This window comes from Mercenaria mercenaria, chromosome 12, assembly GCF_021730395.1.
Source record: "Mercenaria mercenaria strain notata chromosome 12, MADL_Memer_1, whole genome shotgun sequence".
Taxonomy (NCBI): domain Eukaryota; kingdom Metazoa; phylum Mollusca; class Bivalvia; order Venerida; family Veneridae; genus Mercenaria; species Mercenaria mercenaria.
In genome coordinates this window covers 66,247,033-66,267,944 of record NC_069372.1, presented here as the reverse complement: position 1 = coordinate 66,267,944, position 20,912 = coordinate 66,247,033, and the positions used below count along the sequence as shown (strand labels likewise).

Below are 20,912 nucleotides of genomic sequence, written 5' to 3'. Positions count from 1 at the left end.
AATTTGTATCTATTTTCAATATAAAAAATATGCAGTATGTTATTACCTGATTTGTTTACTAACATTGTTAGTTTGCTTTGAGCAAGTGACTGTTTGTTTGGGCAATATATAGGACTCAGACAGCACGGAACTACTTAGCAACCATGACATTTGCAATTTCTACACCTACGATTATACAGTGCAATCAATATAACATAATAATAATATACCCTGATCTGCGTCAACAAAAACATCCAGACAGTAGAAATAACCCCATTAAATACACTCAATAAACTTCTGACATACAATGACTACAATAACAGAAACTTCTCTTGCTTCAGACAATCCCACTGTCTGATAACCGACACATTTTCAGTTCATTCTATTATCTACTGTATCCAATAAGAACCTTATTCCGGTAAACAAATAAAACAAAAAGTTCAATCAATTCTACAGAACTGCCTTCAAGTCAAAGTCTCCTATATCAAAATTGAGAAAAACAATAACACACACAATAAAAAATCTATCATGAAATTGTGGTTAATGTTATCCAAAATAAAAATACCATTAAGTGTCTAGGTGTCTTTTTTTTTATTTTAGATTAAGTGTTTTAAGTCCTAAGAGATTTATAATCCTAGTAAGTTATCTAAAACATCTCAAATACTTAGACAATCTATTATTTAGTAGACAATCTAAAACATAAATCTTGTTAATGTTAAATGTGCAGTAAAAAAGCTTCAAAGCCTCAGGTACGAAACAATAACTCACTCTCTTTTACAAAATGCAAGGGCACTGATGGCCCTGTAAAGTTCATCTTAAGACTTTGCAAAGATTAATTCAGAAATGTGGAAGCTAGGGAATGAAAAAACAAATTTCAGATGGCTGATGATGAAATGATGGAAGACCCTAAAGGTTCTCCATCAGCCCTTAGTGCTCAGGTGAGCTCAAAACTATCCATGAGCCTTCAGTGCTCAGGTGAGCTCAAAACTCTCCATGAGCCCTTTGTGCTCAGGTGAGCTCAAAACTATCCATGAGCCATTAGCGCTCAGGTGAGCTCAAAACTATCCACGAGCCATTAGTGCTCAGGTGAGCTCAAAACTCTACACGAGCCGTTAGTGCTCAGGTGAGCTCAAAACTCTCCACGAGCCGTTAGTGCTCAGGTGAGCTCAAAACTATCCACGAGCCATTAGTGCTCAGGTGAGCTCAAAACTCTCCATGAGCCCTTAGCGCTCAGGTGAGCTCAAAACTCTCCATGAGCCCTTTGTGCTCAGATGAGCTCAAAACTCTCCATGAGCCCTTAGTGCTCAGGTGAGACCAAAACTCTCCACGAGCCATTAGTGCTCAGGTGAGCTCAATACTATCCACGAGCCCTTAGCGCTCAGGTGAGCTCGAAACTATCCATGAGCCTTTAGTGCACAGGTGAGCTCAAAACTATCCATGAGCCCTTTGTGCCCAGGTGAGCTCAAAACTCTCCATGAGCCCTTAGCGCTCAGGTGAGCTCAAAACTCTCCATGAGCCGTTAGTGCACAGGTGAGCTCAAAACTATCCATGAGCCTTTAGTGCTCAGGTGAGCTCAAAACTATCCATGAGCCCTTAGTGCTCAGGTGAGCCCAAAATTCTCCATGAGCCTTTAGTGCTCAGGTGAGCTCAAAACTTAACACGATATCAAATTTGTTTTTGTCATGATTCACTTAAGAAAACAACTGGAGAATAACTATACTTTTGTGATATTGTACATTTTTAAAGGATGTAGTAGATACTTTATCCCATTCTACAATTATAATCGTGACTTCAGTGAGTCACCTGAAAATGTTAATACATTAACGTGACGTGTTGTAAATTATACAACATCCTTCTTTTTATATAAATTTTTACTTTCTTTTAGCCAAGACTTCCCATATCAATTGTGCTTTTAATTAGTCAAGACTGTATTAAAGTATTATGTTTATACATAATTATATATAATGTTTTGGGGGGTTGGATTTAACCTCACATCAACACAATCCACATTTTGATGGTTGAGGAAGACTCCATATGCCCCTCTGGAAATTATCTGAAGCATGTGCTGGCATATGGGATAGAACCACTAATCTTCCGTAAGCCTGCTGGTAGGCTCTCTCAAATGAATTCTTAGCACCAAAAGCCAAGTTTCCAACTAGTACACATGCACTTTGTATTACAGTGATTTCAGAGAAAGATTTCACAACTTGGGACTGCTTCATAGATTACGAACAGTACTCCTGCCTTCAACAGTTAAGGATTGCATAGACCACGCTGCTCTCATCAGGATTTTGTACCAAAGACCTCCAGATCAGAAGTCTACTACTCTACCCCTGTACAAGTGACACCAACAATCAACAGGCTAACAGTAAATTCTAGACACTTGGCATACCATTTACAGACAAACAGTAAACTTTAGACACTTGGCATACCATTTACAGATAAACGGTAAACTCTGGACACTTGGCATACCATTTACAGACAAACGGTAAACTCTGGACACTTGGCATACCATTTACAGACAAACGGTAAACTCTAGACACTTGGCATACCATTTACAGACAAACAGTAAACTCTAGACACTTGGCATACCATTTACAGAGAAACAGTAAACTCTGGACACCTGGGATACCATTTACAGACAAACGGTAAACTCTGGACACTTGGCATACCATTTACAGACAAACGGTAAACTCTGGACACTTGGCATACCATTTACAGAGAAACAGTAAACTCTGGACACCTGGGATACCATTTACAGACAAACGGTAAACTCTGGACACTTGGCATACCATTTACAGACAAATGGTAAACTCTAGACACTTGGCATACCATTTACAGACAATCAATAAACTCTAAGAAACTTCCAGCTTGTTATGTGCACACTACTGCTCATTAGGAACAGTAATATAACCCATCATTACCTCAGGAGACAAAAAACTAGTCACTTTTGCCAACATGTGCAAATTACTTCTAATAAAGAAAATTTACTCTCACGTCTAAGCAGTAATTACTTTCAAAAATATTAGAAATCCAAGAAATGTTTTGTTTGGGAATAATTAATTGGAATCACATGCCCCCATAATACTCTAAATTATTTATCTTACTGAATAAGGATCAGAGACTTGCAGACTATTATTATGCTAATTATTCTCCAAAAGTACAAACATTTCTTTCCATGGAAGCAATGTCGATCCCTAAGGTCTTAAACAAATTGTCTTCTGTAATGACTACACAATTATATGGTTACATGCAGTAGTTTGCTAAAACCATATTAAGAGAAGGCATTTTCTTAATTATAAGCAGCAATTGTTAATTCTTGTCTTGAGAACTGTTCTATAATTTACGTGAAAATTTTACTGTAAGTACTGTAAAAGGTATCAAAGGATGTTAATCCACACTTTTCAGCACAACAGTCACTGGTTTATTGGAAGTATTACCATGGATACTTACATATTTCCAGCCAAGAGTGGTTTTGCAACATTCACAGAATATGTCTGCAACAGCATGTAACCCTGTCAGCAACACCCTCTCCTCTGCTGGGCCACACCCAATGTTCACACTGAAAATATACAATATAACCCAATGTAAATAATGATAAACAAACTTATGTCCTATCGGTATTAGTATGATATCCAAACTGCTGCTTAGCCTTGACCAACACTGACCAATGTTAATCTTGCATAGTATCATAGTTACACTTATGTCTAAAATACTGGGGGGAAAATGTTGAGAGCAGATGCAGGAGTTCAGAGTTAGTAAGCCAACAGAGAACTGACCAAGGGTCACTCTTCAGACTTAAATTACTAATAGTCATTTTGGATGAAGTGTGACTGAGGTTCCATACAGTAAGCTATACACCTTGCACTGAAAAGACATAGAATAAAAGAAAACATGCTTGTTTTACATGTAAGACTGAAATCTCTTATATTAAAACATCCCTTGTGGATGCAATATTTTATATTTTCACTCAGGGTGCACCGCTCGTGAAAATACTGTGTCTGGTGTTCACTCAGCAAAAGAATTATTATTATTGCAACACTGAAACAAATACCTCTATACATTTATCTTGATGTAGTCGTCTACATTCTAAATTCAAAACATTTTCCCTTTTGAATAAGTTAACCTTAATTCTAATTTTGTAATATAATTTCATTCCGTTGCATATCTAATGTTGCATTACAATGTCATGTTTATTTAGGTTTTCCGTCTAAATTTAGTTTCAAAATCATCAAATGGAAAGATATGTGTCACATTACTACGTTCTTACATCATCTTGCGTTAAATTTTCCCTCCAAAACATCGTCTCCATTTACATAACAAAGGGAAAACCTGATACGGAGACACACCAAAATTACATTAGTTAAGACGTAAATAAAGCTGTTTAACACTGTGTATATATAATTATGCTCCCATTTATTTTTTATTTATTAGAAGAGCAAGGGTGAAGTATTGGTGGTGTGCAGTTAAGGGTTTTGAGCCATATGATTAGTGAGCAGCGAAATTTGAGAAATAATTAAGATTATTAAATATTTGTTTTAACATAAAAAGATACCCCACCCTATTAGTCACAGCTATAAATAGAGAAGTAAGAGTTTTATACTGCTATCTAGAAGACAATGCCTCCACTGATTTATGTGAGGAAGTTGTCACTAACATGTGGAGAACTCTTGAACCAAACCCAGAAACACTGTTTTGTACAACCTTATACCGAAATTAAACAAACAAACAGAGATCGAGTAATGCAAGGGTATGCTAAGTGTCCTAACTGCACTACTGTTAAAAGTTGCAGAACCCTGACCAAAGAACTCTTGATACACCAGCAGTCACAGAGACCTTTCTTAAATCATAGAAACAACTAACTAAAATGACTACACTGGCACTGCTATTGTTTAGGGAAATTTATGACAAAATATTGCAAAATGCAATGAGCAAATCAACCAGACACACTCACAAAATATTCAATACTGATTCTTGTGATATAACCTCTTGGCAGAATACTGTCATCAATGTATATTGCTCTAGTAAATACAGAAATGCCAAGAAAAATATCTCTGTATCCAAAAATAACCATCCACTGGTAGGTCACCTTGAGATGTTTATTATGTTTTTGTTGTGTTTAATCACATCAACACACTTCGCTTATAGGTCATATATGATTTGGATGGTGGAGGATTTCAAAACCCCAGATACTCCTACTGGCACAGTTCCACCATGACAGAACCATACATTGACCTCAGTATGCCAGCTGGATGACCAATGAATTCTACACCCGATACAGTGGTGAGGGGCAAGTGATTAGATGTTTTTGCAAATCTCTTAGCCATGGAGGACCATGGGCACCACCCTGAGATAATCAATTCAAGGGGGGAATGCAATAAAACACAATAAATTCATTTCACATGATATATTGTCAAATAAAATGTTCCGAAATTCAGACAATTTTAATGCAGAAGCAGTCCAGAATGATAATTTCTCTTTTGGAAAAGAATTTAACAGCCACTGAGTCTCAAGAATATCTGAGACAGCCAGTTCTTTATTTCATCATGTACAACATTGATCCAAACAATTCTATATAGCACCATCAACAGTATACAGCACCCTCAGTCTATACTGTAGGTTTTCAATCAACATCGAACATTCTCATATTGACCCTTTTCCTCCAAGATCAGACATTCTCAATTGACTGGCCTATCTTTCCCTCATATTTTAGCTTAATTAAATTTTGCATGGACTTAATTAAGTACAAGATTTTAACCATGCATTATTAGTATTATTTATCCTGTCACTTGCAGTTTTTTCGACCCGATATCAGGGTGCCGTATATCTTTCTTGATATACCGTCAGTTGACACGTGACCAGTGATATACGGTCAGTTGATCATGTGACCTTATGATCGATATTGTTGTCATAAGAAATTTTGCATTGAAACCATCACCACTGTTTTGGAAATGTCCGAACTAAGAAAATGAGTGGTCAAATAATGAGTTTTTATTCAAAAACGAAGAGGTTATTGCGATTTTTAATTGTAACCACATTACTGTGTCGGTGATTACGTCATTATATAAGTGACGTCATTACGAATATGACGTCATTAAAACGGTTGTCGCACACTTATTTTTGTAAAACAAATTGCCAAATATCGGAAAATGAAGTAATGACAAGATAAATAGAATAATAGGTTAGTGCCTAAGATGGAGAAAGTTTATCTGGCTCGGCTACGGACATTATCAGGTTCGCCTTCGGCTCACCCGATAACCTCCTCCACCTCGCCAGATAAACTTTCTCATCTACGGCACTAACCTATTATTCTCTATATATATTACTTCATTTATTTTGCTAATCTAACCTATAATCCCATCACTTCCATGCCTTTCTTACTCTGAGCAAATCTATCTATCAATGCTTAAAATCAATGGTTACAATGAACCTAGCCCCAAATCACAACTCTCACACAAGCAATAATTTTAGATAATTTCTGCAGAGTCAGCTTCCTATCTGATTAAAAGTACTGCCTGCATGCACCATCCTCATAAATTTTCCCTCAACAAGAAAAAGCCATTAAAGGGAAAATTACATTAAAATATTTACAGAGAAATATCAAAGCTTATTACAAAGTACAGTAACTGATTGCAATTGCAAATTGTGGCTGTTTGTTTCGAGTAAAGTGCCATTTTTTAATAGTATTTCTGTTATGAATAATGACGGGCAGTTTTACTTATGGTTCCTGAATTCTGTTCTCTGAGTACTGCGTCAACCTCTCCACATGAGTCGGCGGTGGAGAAAAATGACTTTATACACAATTTTTTCCACCAAATCATTATGGAGAATGTACTCTTCAGCTTGGGACTCCCAACTTGAACTCCACAATCTGTAGATGGTCATGTAGATGGTCATGCACTCTCCATATTGAGCTATGCAAACAGGCTGTATCTACTGTTCCGAACCATAACCTATACATATCACAAACAGTAAGCTATACATATCCTGAACCATAACCTATAAATATCACAAACAGCATTCTCGCATACCAGAGGTCTACCCTGGTTCCCCGGATGAACCTCTGGCACATTTCGCCGATATTTATGGTTTAGTTACATTACAGGTAAAACGTTTTAGCCAATCAGCGTCGTTTCGCGACAAATCGTAGCGAACCAATCAAAATCGTCCGTGAATAGCGTGACCGCGTCCTTTCCATATTATCGAGGGAATACGATGTCCATTTACGACGAATATTATTATTTCTTGATGTAAATCTCTTAACGTCGAATTACAGGAATAAATCTTTATTTATCGCAATCATGGAATACAGCCTTTATCCATCGTAAACAAGTATCTTGTTTACATATTTTTTGAAGTTTTAATTCGGAGTTCCAAATAATGGCGAACAATGATTGGCTGAAACCACTCCCGATAGTAATTACGAGTGCGCATGCTCACCAAGTAAACGCTGGAAATAAATCAGAGGTTCGTCTCGGGATTTTGACGAACCTCTGATGGATGAGAATGCACAAACAGTAACCTATACATATCCTGAACCATAACCTACACATATCACAAACAGTAACCTATACATATCCTGAACCATAACCTATACATATCACAAACAGTAAGCTATACATATCCTGAACCATAACCTATATATATCACAAACAGTAACCTATACATAATTACCTCAAACCATAACTTATACATATATCATAAACAGTAACCTATACATATCTCGAACTGTAACCTATACATATCACAAACGTTAACCTAAACATATCACAAACAGTAACCTATACATATCCCGAACCGTAACCTATACATATCACAAACAGTAACCTATACATATCACAAACAGTAAGAACAAAACACAACAGCCGTTTCAAAAGTGTTTGTTGTTTTTCTTCTTCTTGTTCCTTTAAATATATGAGTTTTTTTATCTTTGACATATCTGTTGAATCAGGAAGCTGATGCATTTGAAGCTGGTTACTTTTTGCATCTTGGAGCTACTGATAACAGTTACAAAAATATATCAGTAGAATAAATATACTACTTGTGTGTGCCATAAATATAGCAACTTGTGCCAATATTTCATCAAAATAGACAGCATGTTGCCAAATAACCTCATTTTCTCCTTACTATAAAGAAAACAAGCAAACTTTTCGCAAACAAAGCAATTTTTGCTGACTTGACCCTTTTATACGAAAGCTGGTTCCAAATTATTTACGTAATATATCATTCAAAGCAGAAAAAGATGCATATAAATAGCTGGACATAAGAAATGACTACCACGGAACTGCAGCACTTGATATAAACCCCTAACTGAATGATTCTTTATCTTATGACTTTTACAATTATATAATACACCAAATTGTACCTAGACAATGTCATAATGGCATGGCATTGAGGCTGTGTACTACACACCTTGCAGCTGTCTTGAATACAGAAACATAACAAAAACTAGAAGGTGTCTTTGTCACAAAAATGTATGTCTCCCCCTAGCCTGGCTCCCTGGCTGCATGGTTATTTTTATATAAATACTGGAAACATTTTATAAGAAAATTTTACGCCTGTAAAACAGCACAATTTTATCTGATGGCTGAACCATACAGCCTGGTGAAAGTTGGCCAATATAACCCTAGAATAACCCTGTAAACTGTTAACTAATGAGAACCCTATCAATTCTGAGGCAATTAACTATCAAATGTAATGAAAAGTTCTCCTTACCAATTTGATAAGGGTCATTTGAGATCAGATGTTGTTATTTTCTAGAAGAGTATGATACTGAGCCCATTCATGATTCAACAGTTTACTAGTTAATGTAAGTGTGAAATATTGTATGTGGATAATTATTTGGAGGTAACATTAACTCAGGATCTTTTTTATTATAAATTTTTAAGTTTAATTAAATGTTAAATATGAAAACTCTAACTACAGAAAGTGTTTGCTGTTGTGGTAAAATTAACCCTTACATCAAAAAAGTTCAAGTGTATTTTATGTAGAGAAATGAAAGAAAACAGAAGAGAAAGACAGTGCTTGTTTCATGGTCAAGAAAAAAACAGACTTGTACTGGTACATAATTGAGCGATTTTTGGGTTATTAATGAGCTAATGGCAATACACTGGCAACATAGAACAGCTGATAACAAATGACCAATACACTAGCAATAGGAGTGAATTCAGACGAACCAGTGTCAAGTCAGTGTATTTCAAGATTGATGTCAGATTTACCTGACAAAAACTGGTATCTAGTTTCTGGTATAAAACTGACAAAAACAGGGTAACAAACTGACAATATCTTGGTTACTACCATTGTATTGTCAGTGTATTACCCTATGCCATTTAGACTATTACCAGAATCGTTCAGCTATTGCCAGATATCTGACATCACTCTGGAAATACAATGACATTATATTGGTTTGTCCAAAATCTCTCCTACTCCTAGTGTATTGGTCGTTTATTATCAGCTGTTCTCTGTTGTCAGTGTATTACCATACTTTCTTCAGTTAAATGCCAGTTTTGCAGTCTGTCTATTGGCATATGTGTCTTATACTGCGTTAATAAAGTGTACTGAAATTAAAAATATTTCATTCATGCATGATTTGATAGTGTTTTGCATATAGTGTGTTTTAGTTACTTGTCAGCTTAATGCCAGATTAATGTATGCTGTTACCAGGTCTGGTACTACACTGATAATAAACTCAATACACACTGTGATAAATGGTGATAACAGAATAACAAGCTGGAAATTCGTTGAAAATACACTGGGAATACAATGGTAAAACACTGTCAAAAAACTGGATTTACACTGACAATGTACACAATTTTGGTAAGGGATGTACGTTGCTTCAGGTACATGAAGTGACTCAACAATAATGGTACATTGTGTGCTGTCATAATGGAAAAAAATCAAATGCAAATGGGGCAATTTCAAAAGTTAAAAGTTGCCAGTTGGTCAGCAGAATAAAACATAATTTCCTTTTAAATATTCTTTTACAACATGCTCTTGGTTTGGTCTTATTTGTTCATATTTTAAAACTTTTAATTATAGCTTCATCCATTTCATCATTAAAAGTGAAGTTTAAAATTATTTAATTCTTGATCTAAAGATCATAAATCTTCTGATAAATATGTAAAAGCACATTCCCCTTGTCTGATAAGCCAATACAAGCTGAGGGCAGGCCATAAATCGGTAAATTAGGTGCGGCTCATTAAATGATGGTTAGCACATGAAACCCTTAGGTAACATGTCACAGTAATAGCACTGAAAGAAATTAATGGGAATTTGTCCCACAAATTTGTGAGACACTGGTAGCCAACTTTCACCAGTCCCTATGTTCGGAGCCAGGGGCAGTAAAAAATCTCAATATAGAAACAACCTTCTGGAGTTACTTCCCTCTTAATGAAGAAAACTGATATATGTAAATAAGAACAAACATAGGGACGGGAGCCAGTCTAGTCTCCCCCCTACATACCTTTAGCTCTGGCCACCATTTTGTGCAGCAAAGCGAAATGTGTCGACAATATGCACAACTACGCTTGGTACTGATCACTCCTGTGAAGTTTCATCAAAATCTGTCCAGCAGTTTGACCTGTGAAAGCCGGACAAGATTTTTCTATTTTAAGCTCTTGTGGCCAGTTTTTGCAGCAAAGCAGAACGTGCCGGTGATATGCACAACTAGGCTTGGTACTGATCAGTCCTGTAAAGTTCCGTTGAAATCCGGCCAACAGTTTGACCTGTGAAAGCCGCACAAGCTTAATGCAGATGGAAGGACGGACAGACAGATAGACAGAGGGCGAAGGCAAAAACAGTATGTCTCCCTCACCTATGGGGGAGACATAATAACTGAAACCTACAAATATTTTAAGAGTTCAAAGCATCAAACAACTTTATCTCTATCTTTATTTATAGATATATACATTTTTTCTTTCGAGTTTAAATTACACTTGTGCTCTACACATTTCCTAAATGTACAGAAATATCACACATGCTTTCTTCTTTACAAGAAAACCTAACTTTCTAAGAAATGAACATCATTAGTAGGTACCTGTATGTGACGTCAATGAATATATAGCTAAAAGCAGCTGAGATGAACTATTTCCTTTTACAGAAAGTTCTTCACAGGCAGCATGATTTATCTTTGCCACTGCTATCTACAGAAGAATAAATTTGTTTAGTAATTCCAATTAGGGATATATGTTTGAAAAGATGCATACTTATTAGGAGAATTGAATTCAATTAATTTCACCAGGACATGAATCACGTTTGGAAGACAATGACTGTAATCATTCTGTGAACCTTTCTTAAAATAGATACAGCTCTAAAATGGAACACATGTACATACACACCAAAGGGCTTATTGGTGGCAGGTCTAAACAGCGCAATTTGGGTAATAATATTGAAGTAATAATATGGTTTAACAAACAGGAGGGAAAGGAAATTGGGTAATATATGGCATCATAAATAGGAGGGAAAGGAAACTGGGTATTATATGGTATAATAAATAGGAGGGAATGGAAGTTAGGTCATATATGGTATCACAAACAGGAGGGAAAGGAAATTTGTAATATATTGTATCCAAAAACAGGAGGGAAAGGAAATTAAGTAATATATTGTATCACAAACAGGAGGGAAAGGAAACTGGTAATATATGGTATCACAAACAGGAGGGAAAGGAAATTGGTAATATATGGTATCACAAACAGGAGAGAATGGAAATTTGTAATATATGGTATCATAAACAGGAGGGAAAGGAAACTGGTAATATATTGTATCATAAACAGGAGGGAAAAGAAATTAAGTAATATATGGTATCATAAACAGGAGGGAAAGGAAATTAGGTAATATATGGTATCATAAACAGGAGGGAAAGGAAACTTTTTAATATATTGTACCATAAATAGGAGGGGAAAAGGAATTAGGTAATATATAGTATAATTAACAGGAGGGAAAGGAAACTGGGTAATATATGGTATCATATACTGGAGGGAAAGGGAATTAGGTAATATATAGTATCATAAACAGAAGGGAAATGAAATGGGGTAATATATGGTATCATAAACAGGAGGGAAAGGAAATTAGGTAATATATGGTATCATAAACAGGAGGGAAAGGAAACTTGTTAATATATTGTACCATAAATAGGAGGGGAAAAGGAATTAGGTAATATATAGTATAATTAACAGGAGGGAAAGGAAACTGGGTAATATATGGTATCATATACAGGAGGGAAAGGAAATTAGGTAATATATAGTATCATAAACAGAAGGGAAATGAAATGGGGTAATATATGGTATCAAAAACAGCAGGAAAAAGAAACTGGGTATTATATGGTATCATAAACAGGATGGAAAGAAAATTTGGCAAGGCAAGGAAATGGTGTAATATATATCATACCATAAATGGGAGAAAAAGAAAATCTATTTTCCATGGTCATAAAAAAAAATTGACTACTGTGGAAGAGAGAACCAAAGTCCTCAGACAACTTAAAGCATGATTAAATTCACATTAATGAAATATCAATATTTTGTTGAAGAGGAAATTTGACCATTTTTTCACAAAGTTTATGCTAACATTTTGTGACGTTATGACAAAACAGTATATAATCCAATCTGTGAAAATAAGTGATAATGAAAACTTCCATAATCAAATCATTACCCAAGTAACATATGTTACAGCAATTAACCTAGCTACAAACAGCTACCTGTTGCCAACAGGGAGAGAGCAACTCTCTATCAAAAGTAGATGACAGTGTTATCAAGTCAATTTCCAGTAAAAGTGGTAATGTTGAGGTTAATGATTAGGCCTGTCAGCTTCACTTCAAAAGTTTGTACTACATCTAGGTCACTGACCTCAAAATATATTACAATGGGCTGATCACATGTGCCTGCCAAGTTTGAGGATCATAGCACAAAGCATATTTGGGGAGAAACTTAATCAGATGACAAAGCCATTATACATCCCATCAAGTGTATTAAAAGCCAACTTTAAAGAAGTACATGTACCAGTAACTTTCTCATCGCTGGATTTCCCCTACATAGTGAACAGTATTTATATATAGAAGATGACAACACATACTTTAGATAATAATCTATTACATCCTTAAATGTGGCTGAAAAACACTTAAAGCATATCTCATGATGACAACAAGCATTTATATTTTCATCGAAAGATCTTGAAAAACAAGTGTGTACTAATATAAAACTAGTTTAGTTGTCACAACTTCTAAGGTCATTTGTTTTATCTCCTGTGAGATTCTAGCGTTTTCATTGGTTAAAAAGGGGTCATATGTTGAGCCCCTATATTTCTGTGGAGTGCCAGTAGATGTTTATGTCAATCTAGGCTATAAATAAGTGGTCTTTAAACAAATCAATTATCGGGTTTGTTTAAGTGACTCTCCACAGAAATATGTGGGGTCAGTATAATGATAAATGGGGACTTGGTGTTTAAGCAGTAATGTAGACCTTATAGCCTGAAGGACAACCCTAAGAACCCCTTCAGAAAGTATTTCTGGTATGGGTGCTGGGTGGAATGGTAACAGCCCGGTTGTTCGATGGCCCAATGTCAAAGTCCCCCCTATCCAACACTACAGCATGAACTAACCCACTCCTTAAACACTTCTCTCTGTGTCTTATGGTTTCAGGTTTAAGTTTAAATGCCAACTTTTGTCCCCTTCAAGTAACTGATGGATCTACAGTCAAAGCTGAATTTTTGACTAAAAGTGTAACATCATCATCAAGCAAAGAGAAATGAGCAGAAAAATGGGCACTTACACTGAATTGAACAGATAGGCTCTCCCCTGGCTTCCTTGAAATGACTGAAAAAAAGAAAGAAAAGCACCAATCACTTATAATGTTCAATGGAGTTCAACCACCACTGTACTAATGGTGATATTTAAAAGGTCGAGATATTATAACAAAAGGGTCATCATTACAGTAGCTTAATCTGGTATTCCACTCTCGCCGGATCATATAAGTCCACTCGATCCAAATACAGCATCCCAGTGCATGCAAGCAACTGTTACTATATAATAACCCGGCCTGTCATAGCTGACCAAACTGCTTCCAAAACATGTAGATCTGTATCATAGAATTACTGGATAGCATGCTCAGATATAATATATACATATTTTATTTATCTGACAGAAAATAGATCTTGGCAGAGGTGCCTTCAATTCTATATTTATCTAACATACAGTTCTCCCCAGTGATATCCTATCTAATCTAAAATAGACAATAAAGTGATTATGGAGACACTAAACAAGGGGTGTATAGTAAAAAACTGAGCTCAATGTTTATTTGTCTGCCAACCAAACACTCGAAATGCAGTATCCTAGATGTAAGACCATGACACTTAACAAAAATGGAAAATTGTCATAAACAAAACTTGTACACTTGCACTGGCCTCTTTATGCACTTATCAAATGTACTTTTAATGTGACAACCATAAAGTTGCATATATACCGGTACTTAAGACTTAACCGTTAGCTTGCTAGCGGCAAGTGATACTGCTGTTGCAACCAGTGCAGACCAAGATCAGCCTGTACAACCATAAAGTTGCATATATACTTAAGACTTAACTGTCAGCTATTGCTCGCGGCAAGTGATTCTGCCTTTGCGACCAGAGCAGACCAAGGTCAGCCTGTACAACCATAAAGTGGCATAATAATTATATACTTAAGACTTAACTGTTAGCTACTGCTGGTGGCAAGTGATTCTGCCTTTGCGACCAGTGCAGACCGATCAGCCTGTACAACCATAAAGTGGCATAATAATTATATACTTAAGACTTAACTGTTAGCTACTGCTGGTGGCAAGTGATTCTGCCTTTGCGACCAGTGCAGACCGATCAGCCTGTACAACCATAAAGTGGCATAATAATTATATACTTAAGACTTAACTGTTAGCTATTGCTCGCGGCAAGTGATTCTGCCTTTGCGACCAGTGCAGACCGATCAGCCTGTACAACCATAAAGTGGCATAATAATTATATACTTAAGACTTAACTGTTAGCTATTGCTGGTGGCAAGTGATTCTGCCTTTGCGACCAGTGCAGACCGATCAGCCTGTACAACCATAAAGTGGCATAATAATTATATACTTAAGACTTAACTGTTAGCTATTGCTGGTGGCAAGTGATTCTGCCTTTGCGACCAGTGCAGACCGATCAGCCTGTACAACCATAAAGTGGCATAATAATTATATACTTAAGACTTAACTGTTAGCTATTGCTGGTGGCAAGTGATTCTGCCTTTGCAACCAGTGCAGACCGATCAGCCTGTACAACCATAAAGTGGCATAATAATTATATACTTAAGACTTAACTGTTAGCTATTGCTGGTGGCAAGTGATTCTGCCTTTGCGACCAGTGCAGACCGATCAGCCTGTACAACCATAAAGTGGCATAATAATTATATACTTAAGACTTAACTGTTAGCTATTGCTGGTGGCAAGTGATTCTGCCTTTGCGACCAGTGCAGACCGATCAGCCTGTACAACCATAAAGTGGCATAATAATTATATACTTAAGACTTAACTGTTAGCTATTGCTAGTGGCAAGTGATTCTGCCTTTGCGACCAGTGCAGACCGATCAGCCTATGCATCCATGCTCATCTTGGTCTGCACTGTTCGCTATTCAGTCAGTAAATTTTCAGTGAACACCCCTTTGAATAATATATGTGGTATTGCCCAAATTGAATGATGGACCAGTCCATTTTAGAAATTTAGCAGGGTAAAGGTTAATCAGTATCTTGCTACCCTCAGGATCCACAGACCTATGAGCAAATATCAAGTGAAATTTTCTTCAATACTCTGACATAGAAAGATCCATGAGCACAATCCTGCCCTAACTCATATTAAACTAGAGATGCTTTTGAGAAAAGCGCATGTCTCCCACAACTGCCCCTATGAAAAATGTTAGTTTCTCTAGATCTTTTAGACGAGTGGATCCAATTAGATGGTCTGGATGAGTGGATCCAATCAGTAATTCAAGGGCCATAAATCAAAAGTGCCTGGGCGGATTTGGCTAGTTATCGAACTTGGGTAAGGTCTTATGGCCAAACACATTTTGTTCAAGTTTGGTGAAGATCGGATGAGAAATGTTCGACTTAGAGAGCGGACAAGAGTAAACAGACAGATTTTTTCGGTAATTCAAGGGCGGTAACTCTAAAATGCCTGGACCGATTTGGCTAGTTATCGAACTTGGCCGAGGTCTGATGGTCAAACATATTTTGTTCAAGTTTGGTGAAGATCGGATGAAAAATGTTCGACTTAGAGTGCGGACAAGAATAAACAAGAGCACCGCCTTGCGGGTGCTGACGCTCATCTGATTTTTTTTGTGTAATAGAAATATTGTCCTACCCATGATTTTCTAAGTCTAAAAAGGGTCATCATTCTTGCAAAAAGCAGGATAGAGTAATGTTTCTTGATGTTCAGTGTCCACTTATGATGGTGAAAAACTGTTGCAAATTTTAAAGCAATAGCTTTGATAGTTTATGAGAAAAGTTGACTTAAACATAATACTCAACCAAGAAAATGATTTTCTAAGTCCAAAAGGGGCAATAATTATTGCAAAAAGCAGGATGGAGTTACGCTGCTTGCTGTACAGGGTCAGCTTATGATGGTGAAGAAGTGTTGCAAGTTTCAAAGCAATAGCTTTGATAGTTTAAGAGAAAAAGTTGACCTAAACATAAAACTTAACCAAGAAATCTGATATTTTCTAAGTCCAAAAGGGCCATAAATCTTGCAAAAAGCAGACAGAGTTATGTTTCTTGCTGTACAGGGTCAACTTATGATGGTGAACAAGTGTTGCAAGTTTTTAAAGCAATAGCTTTGATAGTTTTAGGATAAAAGCTGACCTAAACATAAAACTTAACCAAGAAAACTGATTTTCTAAGTCCAAAAGGGGCAATAAATCTTGCAAAAAGCAAAATGGAGTTATGTTTCTTGATGTACAGGGTCTGCTTATGATGGTGAACAAGTATTCCAAGTTTCAAAGCAATAATTTTGATAGTTTGGGAGAAAAGTTGACCTAAACATAAAACTTAACCAAGAAATCTGATATTTTCTAAGTACAAAAGGGGCCATAAATCTTGCAAAAAGCAAGATGGAGTTATGTTTCTTGCTATACAGGGTCAGCTTATGATGGTGAACAAGTATTCCAAGTTTCAAAGCAATAGCTTTGATAGTTTAGGAGAAAAGCTGACCTAAACATAAAACTTAACCAGGCAACGCCGACGCCGACGCCGACAACCGCTCAAGTGATGACAATAACTCATCATTTTTTTTCAAAAAATCAGATGAGCTAAAAAGGCCGATTTTTCGATAATTCAAGGGCCGTAACTCCAAAATGCCTGGACCGATTTGGCTAGTTATCGAACTTGGCCGAGGTCTCATGGTCAAACACACTTTGTTCAAGTTTGGTGAAGATCGGATGAGAAATGTTTGATTAAGTGTGCGGACATGAGTAAAAAGGCCAATTTTTCGATAATTCAAGGACCGTAACTCCAAAATGCCTGGACCGATTTGGCTAGTTATCAAACTTGGCCGAGGTCTCATGGTCAAACACATTTTGTTTAAGTTTGGTGAAGATTGGATGAGAAATATTCGAATTAGAGTGCGGACAAGAGAAAAAAGACCGATTTTTGGTAATTCAAGGGCCACAACTCCAAGACGCATGGACCGATTTGGCTAGTTATCGAACTTGGCCGAGGTCTTATGGTCAAACACATTTTGTTCAAGTTTGGTGAAAATCGGATGAGAAATCTTCGACTTAAGAGTGCGGACAAGCTTTGTGACAGACACACACACAGACACACGGACACACAGACAGACTGGAGTAAATCAATATGTCTCCCACACCACTGTGTGGTGGGAGACGTAATAAAGGAGTTATGGCAGTATTGCGATCAACCGTCGTAACTATGCTGTGAAATTTGTAATATTTTTCTTTTACCGAGCCAAATCTCACTGAATCGTATGATCAGCAAGGAAAATGCTTTCTTCCCACTTTTTCTTACAAAAGAAAAACAGTTCTTATTGTTATGATTCTGTTGTTTATCACTTCTTACAGATTTTTTTTTTATCTTTTGATAGGCTATTATGAGATTATAGAAGCTGGCTGGCAGGAAGAATAAATGCAAGTGTGAGAACATTTAAACAGCAGCAGTACATAGCAGCAGCTGCAGAAATAAGTCAATCATCTTAAAATTTTATGTCAGAGATATTCAAAGTTTCTGTCTGTGATATATTGCTATGCCTGCAGCTTTCAACTGTAAGTCTGGTATTAATAGATAGAAAATATACTGGCGTACAAGTTATGAAACATTTTCTTATTATGTGTTTCCTATTTTTGCTCATGCCTTTTCATTAAGATTGTACTGAACTGTGTACTTTCACACAAAACCTTAGCCTGCTAAATTTCTAAAATGGACTGGTCTATCATTCAATTTGGGCAGTACGATTTATTATTCGAAGAAATTTACTGACTGATTAGCAAACAGGGTAGACATGCAGACTGATCTTGGTCTACACTGGTCGCATGCCGCCAGCAGGCTAAAGGTTAAAATTGTGTGGGGAATCAGTACTATATCATAGGTTAGGTAATTTTTGGTTGTGTTAATATTATCAGATATTAATGGAATCAGTAACAGCTCCTCCTTCCTACGTGACTCGTGATAGGTTCAGGACTGCACATTTTCTTGTAAATTTCAAGCCTCACCCTGACCAATGAAGCCCATGTCTCTAGATCATTTCAAGCCAAGTGTGAATAAACCCTCTTCATTTTATGGGAGTTTCAGATCTGTTTCATTTTATCCAAATTAACAGAACATTAAGGCTGAGCTTACAGAAAAAAACTGTCAAAACAAAAAAACAGAATCTAATTACTCTAGTGTTTTTTTTTCTCCTCAAGCACTTCGTTCTAACCCTGGCAAACACTTTCTTCTAACCCTGGCAAAAATGCATCAGGAAATGACTGACTGAATCAATTATCAGCGACCTACTGACTTACTTCATATGAATAAAGTACATCATTTGTTAATGACAAGGACTGATTGACAGGTGCTTCATGTACAGCTATTCATTCTGTGAATGTTTTTGTATTTGAGTAAATTTACATACATTTGTATTAATGATAATTGTATAAAATTGAATGAGGCCTTTTGGCCATTTACCACAGCATTTTAGGTTTCAAGACCAGAATGTAAACCTTAGCCTGTTCTGCCTTTGCGACCAGTGCAGACCAAGATCAGCCTGCAAGGACGTATACAAGCTGATCATGGTCTGCGCTGTTCGCTATTCAGTCAGTAACTTTTCAGTGAACCCCTCTTCGAACAATATTAAATGGTATTGCTCAAATTGAATGATAGACCTGTCCATTTTAGAAATTTAGCATGGTGAAAGTTTGAAATTGGATGATGAAACCAAGACCTCTTCACTTTCTGTTTACAATTACTAATAAGTTATAACTTAATAATTTATCAGTTAAAATCTAATAAATTACATGAATTCTAGAGCAAAACGAGAAAATTACCTTAATAAATTATAGATCTAGTTTTATAGTTGGCAAAAGAAATGCACCTATGATGTGTCCTATGTAAACGAAATTATAGATTCTCACCCCTTGCAATTAAGCAAGATTATCTAAGTTTATTCCTCCAATTAGGCCTGTTATTGATCATCAAACTGCAATATTAAATACTGCACTTCCTTGCACTGTTTGTATAAGCTATTGGAGAGAATTTACAAATAAGCCAAGATGACTCAGAACAAATATAGAATATCTTTAAGGAACCCCACCAATGAACAATCAATACCAGCACCATGGGACCCACAGACTGTTTAATATTGACTGAACTGTTGATTATCAATTATTATGCAAATTCAATTTCACTGTGGTGTACTCAACTGGACTTTACAACTTTTCATAAATTCATTTCCCCTGTGATATGCTGAAAAGGTGACTGGGTGCAGCAAAATGTACTTTGGAGAGCCTTTTCAAGTTCCACTCAACATGCTCAAGGGAAGACAGTTTTCATCATACAGTTGCTTTTAACTTTTAGCCTGCTGGCGGCAAGTGATTCTGCCTTTGCGTCCAGTGCAGACCAAGATCTGCCTGCACATCCGTGCAGTCTGATCATGGTCTGCACTGTTCGCTATTCAGTCAGTAAATTTTCAGTAAACACCCCTTCGAATAATAAATGGTATTGCCCAAATTGAATGACTGACCAGTCCATTATAGAAATTTAGCAGGGTAAGGGTTAAAATTTACTTTTCTTGGTATACTCTGTCATCAACTATTCCAAAAAGTTTCTAAAACCTGTTGAACAGCTAGGTACTCTTTTTGACATTTTTAAAAGAATCATTCTTTTCATGTAAAGACCTGTTATTTTCTGTGTCAATTTTTACATTAAGTTATTGCGATCAACTTTCTTTTTTTGTCTTTGCCTTCTTTAAAGTTCATTATCAAACATAAAGCTTTCTTCCTCTTTATAATTACAGGCCTGTATTTCTCATCTGATTCTTGAATAATATATACAACAGTACAGAGCATTGATACTGTGCCAAATACTTATGGTGTAATCTTTGTACCTTAACAAGTTGTCTATCAATCTTTGTGGGTGAAAAAAATACCTTCAGTCTTTTAAGTGAATTTACTACAGGTGGAATGTATTATTTGAAACACTTATCTAACTTTTCAGGGGCAAGAATTATGGAAGAAGAATGTTCGTTACATAAAAACATTAACATTGTTGTTAAGATCAGTACTGATCTGGAGCTCAAAATTTTTCTTTGCTTTGCAGACAAAATATTTTCAACCCTTATCATGCTAGGCAGGATTGATTCTGCCTTTGCGACCAGTGTAGATCATGATCAGACTGCACACCTGTGCAGCCTAATCAAGAGTATTATGGGTAAGGGGTAAGAACCTCTTTAGACAGGTAATG

The 20,912-nt window shown here is 36.4% G+C and overlaps 1 protein-coding gene across 2 annotated transcripts in view; it reads right to left on the bottom strand.

Annotated features, from left to right (window-relative positions):
- The window catches only part of LOC123533594 (protein yippee-like 1), a 77,646-nt gene that overhangs the window by 9,406 nt on the left and 47,328 nt on the right, over positions 1-20,912 (bottom strand). For both annotated transcript variants that reach the window (XM_045315300.2, XM_045315301.2), the window contains exons 3-4: positions 13,740-13,783; positions 3,433-3,541 (exon numbers count right to left, since the gene is read on the bottom strand). In XM_045315300.2, coding sequence (XP_045171235.1) covers positions 3,433-3,541; positions 13,740-13,783 — 153 coding nt within the window. The remainder of the gene's footprint in view (positions 1-3,432; positions 3,542-13,739; positions 13,784-20,912) is intronic.